The 11491-nt window shown below is 61.0% G+C and overlaps 1 protein-coding gene across 1 annotated transcript; it reads left to right on the top strand.

The window, feature by feature from the left end:
- Window positions 1-4592: 4592 nt before the first annotated feature.
- On the top strand, window positions 4593-10901 carry LOC135405316 (zinc finger protein OZF-like). The gene is made up of 3 exons (XM_064639990.1): window positions 4593-4630; window positions 8947-9022; window positions 9211-10901. The coding sequence occupies exons 2-3, from the start codon at window positions 8974-8976 to the stop codon at window positions 10383-10385; spliced, it is 1224 nt and encodes a 407-aa protein (XP_064496060.1). The 5' UTR covers window positions 4593-4630; window positions 8947-8973; the 3' UTR covers window positions 10386-10901.
- Window positions 10902-11491: the final 590 nt, after the last annotated feature.

Raw genomic sequence — 11491 nt, 5'->3', positions numbered from 1 at the left:
CTTTCCCCAGGTATGGTTCAGAGTGCCTGACTTCCCTCCTGTGCCTCTGGGCCAGCCAGTTCCTTCCTCCTGGCATTGTCTTCTCTTCTCCATCAGTGGGCAGCGAGGGGCCCTGGATGGTCCCTACGAACCCCCTGCCCTCAGTCCCTCCTGGGCTGGCACATCTCCCAGCCTGTGTCACGGCACCGGCTGCTGCCAAGGGACGGCCCTGCTGCAGTTTGCACTTAAACCCAACAAACTGGGGTGGGGGGCAGCCCTGGAAACCAGGGCTTTGCTCCCACAGCTCTGCGGGGGCTTCCCATGGGCTCTCAGCCTCCTTTGGGTATCCCCTGGTCCGGTGTGGGCTTCTCCTGGGCTGCAGGGGGGTCTCTGCTCCATGCTGGACTCATCCACAGGTCACAGGCCCTTCAACTCAGGTTCACCCAGAGCTCCAGCTGGTTCCATGGAGCAGCGATCCCCTGGTCCCCTGCCAGTGCAGGTACCTCACCAGAGTTCTTACTGGAGATTATCTGGCCCCCTGCCAGCCTGGGACTCCTTCTCCAAACCACCAATCCAAGTGTGCCAAACGCCCTGGTTGGTCAGTGCTGCCTGGGGCAGCGGGCACTCGGTGAGGGGATGAGAAAACTGCACCCAGGGCTGGGCTGAAAGAGGCTTCAGCACCACTTCTGATGGCCCAGGGGCAGCATCTGGCTTCTCCCAAACAGAGAGATGGCACTTGTTCCTCTGCAGGGAGTCAAGGGCAGGAGGGTGACTCCTGCTGCATGGATGGAATGGCAGAGGAGCCCTTGGGTCCCCAGGATGGATCAGCACTCGGAGATACAAACTGCCCTGGGGCTCAGGATGCAGCTGCCAGCACAGATTTCCCTGCAAAGTCTGAAGGGAGTCGAGCTCTGCAGAGGAGATTGTGCCCCATGGATGGGATTGCAGAGGGTCCCTCAGGTCCCCAGCAGGAATCAGCAACCAGCAATAGACACAAAAGGTTACCACAAAGATTTCTGGGGGAGTGTCCTGGAGGGAGGGGACAGTGTCACCCCACAAAGGCAGGGCTGGCAAGTGGGAGGCTGCTCCAGGGCTCTGCAAGAGGCCTCGTGCTCTGCTCGGCCCCAGCACTGGCTGGTCCCAACACCCCCGGCTGCCCCCGGCCCTGGGCAGCTCTGCTGCCACAGGCTGTGCCCTCACCGTGGCCCTGCAATGGCCCTGCCTGTCCCTCACCCGGGGCCCTGCCCACATCCCTGTCCCTTGGCTCTCTCTCTGCCAGCTCAGTGTGGGGCACACGGGCTGGGGGTCCCTCCCAAGCCCCCCGGGCAGCCGGCGTTGGCTGGGGGGATGTGAGGGCTGGGCCTGCTCAGCACAGCCCCGGCCTCGTGCCCAGTGGCTCACCTCAGGGACAGCTCTGGGCTCACCTCCGCGCCACTTCTCAGCCTCACCTCAGGGCCTGGGCTCAAGGACAGGAACCTGCAGGGAGGGGACATCAGGTGCAAGCTGAGGGCTGCCTGCCTGCACTGGCCTGGGGGTTTCTTTCTCCTTCTACAACCAGCCCAGAACTCAGCCTGCTTTGCTAACACCACACATTTACAGACTAACCTTGGAGACAGATATGGACAGACATCTCTATCCCCCTGGGGATGGAGCCTCAAGCATGTGCTGCCACAGGAATGGCAATCAGAGAATCACAGAATCAGCCACGTTGGAAAAGACCTCTGAGATCATCAAGTCCAACCCTGGATCCAACCCCGCCGTGCTTCCCAGACCATGGCACTGAGGCCACATCCACTCTCACCTTCAACACCTCCAGGGACGGGGACTCCACCCCCTCCCTGCCCAGCCCATTCCAAGGCCTCATTACTCTCTCAGCAAAAAATTCCTTCCCAATATCCAACCTAAACCTCCCCTGTCACAGCTCCAGACCCAGCCCTCTTGTCCTACTGCTGCTGCCTGGCAGAACAGCCCCACCCCCCCCGGCTACACCCTCCTGGCAGGGACTTGCAGAGAGTCAGGAGGTCTCCCCTGAGCCTCCTCTTCTCCAGCCTCAACACCCCCAGCTCCCTCAGCCTCTCCTCACACCACTTGTGCTCCACTCCCTTCCCCAGCCTCGCTGCTCTTCTCTGCACCTGCTCCAGCCCCTCCAGGGCCTTCCTCAACTCAGGGCCCAGAGCTGGACACAGCACTCCAGGGGTGGCCTCACCAGCGCTCACTCCAGCCCAACAATCACTTCCCTGCTCCTGCTGACACACTCTTCCTCAGCCAGGCCACCATCCACTGGCCCTCTTGGCCACCTGGCCACACTCTGCCTCCTGTTCTGCTTCCTGTCCATCCACACTCCCAGCTCCCTTTCTGCCTGCCTGCTCTCCAGACACTCTGGCCCCAGCCCGGGGGGCTGCCGGGGCTTCTTGTGGCCAAAGGGCAGGACCCGGCCCTTGGCCTGCTTGACCCTCATCCCCTTGCAATCAGCCCATGGATCCAGCTTGGCCAGGTCCCTCTGCAGAGCCCTCCTCCCTTCCAGCACATCAACACACCCCCAGCTTGGGGTCACCTGCACATTTGCTGATGAAATGCCTGGTTCTGCAGGAGCTGCAGATGCTCAAGGGGCAGCAGGACCAAGTCAGGGGCCTGGGGGGGCCTGGGGGGCTTTGGGGTGTGGGAGGGTCCTGGGGGAGCTGGGGAGGGGCTTTGGGGATTGGGGGGACAAACCAGGACAGACCAGGACAGACCAGTACAGACCAGCACAGACCAGGACCTCCTCACTGCTCCCCAGATCTCTCCTGGAGCTGGGCCACGTTGTTGTGGGACACTTGAGCTCCCCCCAGTGCCCTCCCAGTACAGCCCAGTGCCCGCAGTACAGCCCACTGTTCTTGTCCCAGGCTCCCTCTTTTGGGGGGGGGGGGGGCGTTGAAAGGGATTTGAGGGGTGGGGGGGAGATTTGGGGGGATCTGGAGGGTGTTGGATAAGGATTTGGGGGGTTTTGGGTGCATTTTGGGGAGTTAAAAGGGGTTTTGGGGAGTCAAAAGGATCTGTGGGGGGAGGGGATTAAAGGGAAAACAGGAGTTAGGGACATTTGGAGGGGTTATTGAGGCCTGAGGGGGGAGGGGAGGGCAGGGGCTGCACCATGAGCAGGTGAGTCTTGAGACCCTCCTGGTGTTCCCAAGACTCTCTGGGTGTCCCCAATTTCCCCTCTGACACCCCGAGACCCCCCCTGGTGTCTCCAGTGTCCCCAGGGCCTCGCCATGGCCCCAATCCCCCCCCGACACCCCCAATTCCACTGTCCACAAATCCCTCCCCACTGTCCCCAAACCCCATCCCTGATGTCCCCAACCCTCCATCTCACCCCAGGAGCCCCCCCTGGACCCTCTGACCAAAAACACCCCCCCCCTCACAGAAAGGCCAAGGGCATCTGGGGACACCTTGGGGAGAGTTGGGGGGATTTGGGGGGCACTGGGTCATTACTGGGGGATACTGGGACACACTGGGGGGAACCAGGGGGCACTGGGAGGGACTGGGGGGGAACTGGGGCACACTGGGGGTCACTGGCAGAGAACTGGGGAGTTACTGGGGGATTACCAAGACATACGGGGAGACACTGGGAGGTTACTGGGCCATACTGGGGGTTACTGGGTGCTCACTGGAAGATCACTGGCCCATACTGGGGGGCAATGGGAGGTCACTGGGACACACTGGGTGGTCGCTGAGGGGGTCACTGGGAAGTCACTGGGATATACGGGGGTCTAGGGATCCCCTTACTCAGATGTGGTACATCTCCTCCCGGATTTTGGGCGGCATCCATAGGACCCCTCCCCGGGGGGCTGGGGGACCCCATGAACCCACTGCTGGGCTTTAGGGGACTCCACAAAATCCCCTCAAAACCCCTGAAATCCACCCCTCGACCCGTCGAAACCTCCTCGAGGTCCCCTCAAATCCCCTCAGAGACCTCATCCCTCCCCAGCACCCCCTAAACCCTCCCAGTGACCCGCAAAACCCACCTGGGACCCGCCAAGCCCATTCAGGGACCCCCCCAATCCCCCTCAGGGACCCGCAAAACCGTCTGGGACCCCTTAAACTCCGCTAGAGACCCCAAAACTGCCGAAAAGGTCCGCGCAAAGCCCCCAGGAATACCAAACCTTCTCAGAGGCCCCCAAAGCCCACCTGGGATCCCCCCAAATCTCCTCAGAAACCAAAACCCCCTCAGAGACCCCCGAACCCCTTCAGGGACCTTCAACCTCCCCCCTGAGTCCTTTCAGGGACCCCTCAAAACCTCCTCGGGAACCCCCGAACTCCTCCGCTAAGCCACCACGAGCCCTCCAGCCCTTCCACCCACAGCCGCGCTCCCCGCAGCCCCCGAGGGGATCCCCAGAGCCCCGCTCTCACCGAAACCCCCGCCAGCTCACACAGCGAGCGCAGCGACCGCCACCCCCTCCACTGCCGCTCTCACGCGGCCAACATGGCGCCGGCTCTGCCCACCCTCCGCCTTCAGAGACCCGCCCCGCGCGGGGTGGGGGCGTGGCAGAGGGCGGGCGGGGGCCGTGGCCGCGCGCTGATTGGCTGCAGGGCGGGTCAGTCCGGGCGGTGCGCGCGCAGAGCCAGCGCCATGTTGGGTGCCGGGACTCCGTGATGGCGGCGGGGTCTGTTTGTCGTTGTGAGTCTGGCGGGGGGGGCGGCGAGAGCGGGGTCTGGGGATCCCCTCGGGGGCTGCGGGGAGCGCGGCTGTGGGTTGGAGGGCTCGGGAGGGTTTAGCGGAGGAGTTCGGGGGTCCCGGGGACGTTTTGAGGGGTCCCTGAGGGGATTCGCTGTCCTGAGGGGACTCGGGGGGAAATTGAAGGTCCCTGAAGGGGTTTGGGGGTCTCTGAGGGAGTTTTGTTTTCTGACGAGATTTGGGGGGTCCCAGGGGGGCTTTTGGGGGTCTGTGAGGAGGTTTGGGGGTCCTGGGGGGCTTTGCGGGGACCTTTTCGGCAGTTTTGGGGTCTCTGGGGGGTTTAAGGGGTCCCTGAGGGGGATTGGGGGGTCCCTGAATGGGCTTGGCGGGTCCCAGGTGGGTTTTGCGGGTCACTGAGAGGGTTTGGGGGGTGCTGAGGAGCGATGAGGTCTCTGAGGGGATTTGAGGGGACCTTGAGGAGGTTTCGACGGGTCGAGGGGGGGATTTCTGAGGGGATTTCAGGGGTTTTGAGGGGATTCTGTGGGGTCCTCTAAAGCCCAGCAGTGGGGTTCATGGGGTCCCCCAGCCCCCAGGGGTCCTAGTGATGCTCCCCAAAATCCGGGGGGGGAGATGTACCACATCAAGGTAAGGGGATCCCAGTGCCCCCAGTATATCCCAGTGACCTCCCAGTGACCCTCAGTATGGCCCAGTAACCCCCCAGTGACCACCCAGTGTGTCCCAGTGACCTCCCACTGCTTTCAAGTATGGGCCAGTGATCCTCCAGTGGGCACCCAGTAACCCCCGGTGTGGCCCAGTAACCTCCCAGTGTCCCCCTGTGTGTCCTGGTAATCCCCCAGGAACTCCCCAGTTCTCTGCCAGTGACCCCCAGTGTGCCCCAGTTCACCTCTAATCCCTCCCACTGCCCTCCCAGCATCCCTCAGTAACCCCCTAGTTCCTCCCAGTGCCCCCTGGTTCCCCCCAGTGTGTCCCAGTATCCCCCAGTAATCACCCAGTGCCCCACAAAGCCCCCAGCTGTCCCCAGTGTGTCCCCAGATGCCCTTGGCCTTTCTGTGAGCGGGGGTGGGGGGGTCGTTTTTGTGATCAGAGGGTCCAGGGGGGGCTGCTGGGGTGAGATGGAGGGTTGGGGACATCAGGGATGGGGTTTGGGGACAGTGGGGAGGGATTTGGGGACAGTGGAATTGGGGGTTCCAAGTGGAGAAATGGGGCTGTGGGAAGTCCCTTGGAACATTGGAGACATCACAGGGGTCTCAGGGTGTCAAGGGCGGAACTGGGGACACCAAGTCGGTCTTGGGGACACCGGGGGGGTCTCAGGACTCACCTGCTCGTGGTGCAGCCCCTTCTCCCCCCCAGGCCCCTTTAAGCCCCCCAAATGTCCCCTAACCCCCCTTTTCCCTTTAATCCTCTCCCTCCACTGATCCCTTTGATACCCCAATGCCCCCAAAACCTGTTTTAACTCCCCCAACTACGCCCAAAACCCCTCAAATCACCTTCCAACCCCTCCCAGATCCCCCCAAATCTCCCCCCCACCCCTCAAATCCCTTCCAACCCCCCAAATAAGGATCACTCGGCACCCTGGGACAGGAACACAGTGGGCTGTACTGGGGGCACTGGGCTGTACTGGGAGGACACTGGGGGGAGCTCAGGTGTCCCACAACAACGTGGCCCAGCTCCAGGAGAGATCTGGGGAGCAGTGAGGAGGTACTGGTCTGTCTTGGTCTGTCTTGGTCTGTCTTGGTCTGTCTTGGTCTGTCCTGGTCTGTACCCCCAATCCCCAGTGTGGCCAGGTGGCCAAGAGGGCCAGTGGATGGTGGCCTGGCTGAGGAAGAGTGTGGCAGCAGGAGCAGGGAAGTGATTGTTGGCCTGGACTGAGCGCTGGTGAGGCCACCCCTGGAGTGCTGTGTCCAGCTCTGGGCCCTGAGTTGAGGAAGGCCCTGGAGGGGCTGGAGCAGGTGCAGAGAAGAGCAGCGAGGCTGGGGAAGGGAGTGGAGCACAAGTGGTGTGAGGAGAGGCTGAGGGAGCTGGGGGTGTTGAGGCTGGAGAAGAGGAGGCTCAGGGGAGACCTCCTGACTCTCTGCAAGTCCCTGCCAGGAGGGTGTAGCCGGGGGGGGTGGGGCTGTTCTGCCAGGCAGCAGCAGTAGGACAAGAGGGCTGGGTCTGGAGCTGTGCCAGGGGAGGTTTAGGTTGGATATTGGGAAGCAATTTTTTGCTGAGAGAGTAATGAGGCCTTGGAATGGGCTGGGCAGGGAGGGGGTGGAGTCCCCGTCCCTGGAGGTGTTGAAGGTGAGAGTGGATGTGGCCTCAGTGCCATGGTCTGGGAAGCACGGCGGGGTTGGATCCAGGGTTGGACTTGATGATCTCGGAGGTCTTTTCCAACGTGGCTGATTCTGTGATTCTCTGATTGCCATTCCTGTGGCAGCACATGCTTGAGGCTCCATCCCCAGGGGATAGAGATGTCTGTCCATATCTATCTGCAAGGTTAGTCTGTAAATGTGTGGTGTTAGCAAAGCAGGCTGAGTTCTGGGCTGGTTGTAGAAGGAGAAAGAAGCCCCCAGCCCAGTGCAGGCAGGCAGCCCTCAGCTTGCACCTGATGTCCCCTCCCTGCAGGTTCCTGTCCTTGAGCCCAGGCCCTGAGGTGAGGCTGAGAAGTGGCGCGGAGGTGAGCCCAGAGCTGTCCCTGAGGTGAGGCTGAGAATAAGTGCAAGGCAGAGGTGCTGCTGAGGAAGGAGAGCCCCGTGGTGGGGAAGGCACAAAGCTGTGTGTGCCCATCCCCGAGCAGGTGCTGTGTCCATCCCCTGTGTGCCAGGTGAGCTGGGGCTTTGCTGCAGAGCTGCGGGCGCTGATTTGAGCGGCTGCAAGTGCTGAGATGGTGGGCACCCAGGAACACCAACTGTGCCTGGCCACGGAGCCTGCAAGGAGGAGCAGAGACAGCCCTGGCAGTGTGGGGGGCCAGGTTGTCCCTGTGCCTTCCCCTGCAGGCCCTGGCTGTCCCTGCTGGGCCCCTGTCCATCCCCATCAGGTCCCTGCCCGTCCCCCCGGGCTGAGCTCCCCCCAGGAAGTGCCGTGGAGCTGAAGCTGCTGCCATCCCCCCCTGCAGCCCCTGCCCCAGGCAAGGGAGCAGCAAAGGCAGGGCCAGGAGCAGAGGCAGCAGCAGGGGAGCCCTGGGGGGGCCGGGAAGCTCTTGTGTGGGGCAGGAAAGAGGCACTGGGCACGAGGCCGGGGCTGTGCTGAGCAGGCCCAGCCCTCACATCCCCCCAGCCAACGTCGGCTGCCCGGGGGCTTGGGAGGGACCCCCAGCCCGTGTGCCCCACACTGAGCTGGCAGAGAGAGAGCCAAGGGACAGGGATGTGGGCAGGGCCCCGGGTGAGGGACAGGCAGGGCCATTGCAGGGCCATGGTGAGGGCACAGCCTGTGGCAGCAGAGCTGCCCAGGGCCGGGGGCAGCCGGGGGTGTTGGGACCAGCCAGTGCTGGGGCCGAGCAGAGCACGAGGCCTCTTGCAGAGCCCTGGAGCAGCCTCCCACTTGCCAGCCCCGCCCTGGTGGGGTGACACTGTCCCCTCCCTACAGGACACTGCCCTAGAAATCTTTGTGGTGACCTTTTGTGTATATTCCTGTTTTCTGATCCAGCCTGGGGACCCAAGGGCTCCTCTGCCATTCCATCCATGCAGCAGGAGTCACCCTCCTGCCCTTGACTCCCTGCAGAGGAACAAGTGCCCTCTCTCTGTTTGGGAGAAGCCAGATGCTGCCCCTGGGCCATCAGAAGTGGTGCTGAAGCCTCTTTCAGCCCAGCCCCGGGTGCAGTTTTCTCATCCCCTCAGCGAGTGCCCACTGCCCCAGCCGGCACTGACCAACCAGGGCGTTTGGCACACTTGGACTGGTGGTTTGGAGAAACAGCCCCGGACTGGCAGGGGGCCAGATAAGCTCGAGGAACAGCCCTGGCAAGTTTTAAGTGAAACTACAATAATACAGCTCTTTATTAATATATAGTAACTCAATCAAGTGCTCGTGAAATGACCTCACTCCCCTCAGCCTCCCAATTAAACACCTTTTTATTGTCTGAATCTTCATATTTTGGAGTATTTACTGGCTAAACTTTAACTTTTTGCAGTTTGAGGGGGGTTCATATCGATATTTCTGAGGGGTTTTTTTCCTGAATCTTGGTGGTTTTTGTTTTTCTGGGCTGAATCTTGGTGTTTTGGAGGTTTTTTTGGTCACAAGATGCCCGATGTGTTCTAGAGATGGACTTGGGCAGGAGGAACCCCCAAGCCAACGTGCTCAGCCCTTGTTTTCCCCCCCATCAGGATTTCTCCTTCCCAAAGCTTGGGCAGATGAAGGAGGCTGCGAGGAAGAGGAAGATGCCTTGGGCCCCCCAGGCAGGTGAGGAGGCAGTCAGTGTCCCTTTGGGCGGGTGTTGTGCTGGCTCTGTCAGCCGAGCATGGCCCCGGCTGCAGGACAACCCCGCTGGCGCCGCCGTCCTGCCGGGGCCGGAGTTGGGGGGATGTCCTTGGCCTTCCCTGTGGGCCGGAGGCAAATCCCCTGCCTGTCCTTGTTGCTTCCTGCCCCAGGCCCCGAGCTGAGGACGGAGAGCCCGGAGGACAAATCCCCCCGGCAGAGCCTGGTGGGAGAGGCCGTTTTGAAGGGCTCCCCGGCGCAGGAAGGCAGCGGGGAGGAAAAGGGCCGGAGATCCCCCCGCAGGAGGGGCTCCAAAGCCAGCCCAGGGTGCTCTGAGGAGGAAAGAGCCAGCCTGTGCCGGGAAGGCGGCCGGAGCTTGAGGGGGAGCTCTGAGCTGGTGGTCCCTGAGCAGCCTCCCAGCAGGGAGAAACCCTTCAGGTGCTTGGAATGTGGGAAGAGCTTCAGGAAGAGCTCCTACCTCCTCACCCACCAGCACATCCACACTGGGGAACGGCCCTACTCATGTAGGAAATGTGGGAAGAGCTTCAGGTACAACTCCAACCTGGTCCGACACCAGCACATCCACGCTGGGAAGCAGCCCTACACGTGTGGGGAATGTGGGAAGAGCTTCAGTTACAACTCCAACCTGATCCAACACCAGCACATCCACACTGGGGAACGGCCCTACACATGTAGGGAATGTGGGAAAAGCTTCAAGTACAGCTCCAACCTGAGCCAACATCAGCGCATCCACACTGGGGAACGGCCCTACACATGTGGGAAATGTGGGAAGAGCTTCAGCTTGCTCTCTGACCTGATCCGACACCAGCACATCCACAGTGGGGAACGGCCCTACACGTGTGGGCAATGTGGGAAGAGCTTCAGGTACAACTCCAACCTGATCCAACACCAGCACATCCACACTGGGGAACGGCCCTACACGTGTGGGGAATGTGGGAAAAGCTTCAGGGTCAGCTCCCACCTGATCAAACACTGGCACATCCACAGTGGAGAACGGCCCTACACGTGTAGGGAATGTGGGAAGAGTTTCAGACAGAGCTCCACCCTTCACACCCACCAGTGCATCCACAGTGGAAAACGGCCCTACAAGTGCTTGGAATGTGGGAAGACGTTTCAGACCAAGTCCAGTCTCCTCCTGCACCAGCGGACGCACACGGATGAGAGGCCCTTCCGCTGCACCGAGTGCGGGAAGGGCTTCAAGCAGAACTCCCACCTCATCACCCACCGGCGCATCCACACCGGGGAGAGGCCCTACAAGTGTGGGGAGTGTGGGAAGAGCTTCACCCGGAGCGGTAACTTGACCAAACATCAACGGACCCACCAGTAAGGGCCCCCTACGAGTGCCCCGACTGCAGGAAGAGCTTCAGCTGCTGCTTCCACCCCGAATGAACCCCCTGATGGGGAGGCAACCCCTGGAGTCCAGTGACTGTCAGTCCATCCCTTTTGACCACAAAGGGCCAGTCCCCTTTCCCAGGGGCAGCTTCTTCCAACAGAACCCTTCCTGAGGGGTGTGTGGAGATTCCTGCCTTGGCTGGGGACCCCCCAAGGTCACTGCTGGAGGTTGAGAGCAGAGATCTCCCCACGAGCGTTGGTCTGGGGGAGTTCCATCCATCTCTAATTAAGAATTATTGCTTTGGTGCCAGCTTTAGTAGAATTGCTTCAACTATTGCTTTAGTGTAGAGCACTGTCCTATCTTCTCCTGTACTCCTGGTAGTTTTAGTGTTTGTATTGTGCAGTAATTAATTGTGATGAAGATCTTTTGTCTGATCATTTGTAACCCTAAATAATTCATTTCTATCAATAGATTTTATTTGCCATCATTAAAACCTGGGGGACAAAAGTGCTTCAGTCACAGCTCTGTAATTCCCTTAAACTGAAGCTGTTGGCATGATCCAAGGCTGAGATTGGATCCAGCAGCCCCCAGCACCCCACAGGAAGTTGGGAGCTCAGAGGGCCACCCCCTTTACCAACCTCCCTGTGCCCAAAGACCCCCATGGGACCGTCAGACCTGCCAGACCCACCCTCCCTTTTCCACCCTTCTCCCTGTTCCTCCCACTTTTCCATGGTCCCTCAATCCCCAGCCTGCCTAGGATCACTTTTGGGGTCCCAACCCTTAATTTTTTCTCCCTTTCCCACCCCTTCCACATCATCCCCCCACTCCCCAGCCCCCTCATGCTCAGTTTGGGGGTCCCACTCTCTTATTTCCCCCCTCTTCTGACCTCTCCCATCCTATTCCCATCATCCCCCAAACTACAGTGCCCTGCCCCTCTCCACTTTTGAGGGGTCCCACTCCTCTCCCACTCAGTTTGGGGTCCCGCCACCCCTTTTGTCCTTTCTGACCCCCCTTTTCCCACTAACTGCCCCCTTCCCACCCCCCACTCACTCAAGAGCTCCTCCCCCACAGCCAGGGGGGCTCCCAGCACCACCAGTGCC

Source organism: Pseudopipra pipra, chromosome W (assembly GCF_036250125.1).
Source record: "Pseudopipra pipra isolate bDixPip1 chromosome W, bDixPip1.hap1, whole genome shotgun sequence".
In the NCBI taxonomy this organism is placed as follows: domain Eukaryota; kingdom Metazoa; phylum Chordata; class Aves; order Passeriformes; family Pipridae; genus Pseudopipra; species Pseudopipra pipra.
The sequence above is the reverse complement of the archived record's forward strand: the minus strand, read 5'-3'. Positions and strand labels throughout refer to the sequence as shown.

Bases quoted from the DNA above. Each gene is read 5' to 3' on its own strand.
- LOC135405316 (XM_064639990.1), top strand. From the start codon at position 8,974: ATGAAGGAGGCTGCGAGGAAGAGGAAGATGCCTTGGGCCCCCCAGGCA. The intron at 9,023-9,210 runs GTGAGGAGGCAG...TTCCTGCCCCAG, and splicing joins GCCTTGGGCCCCCCAGGCAG to GCCCCGAGCTGAGGACGGAG.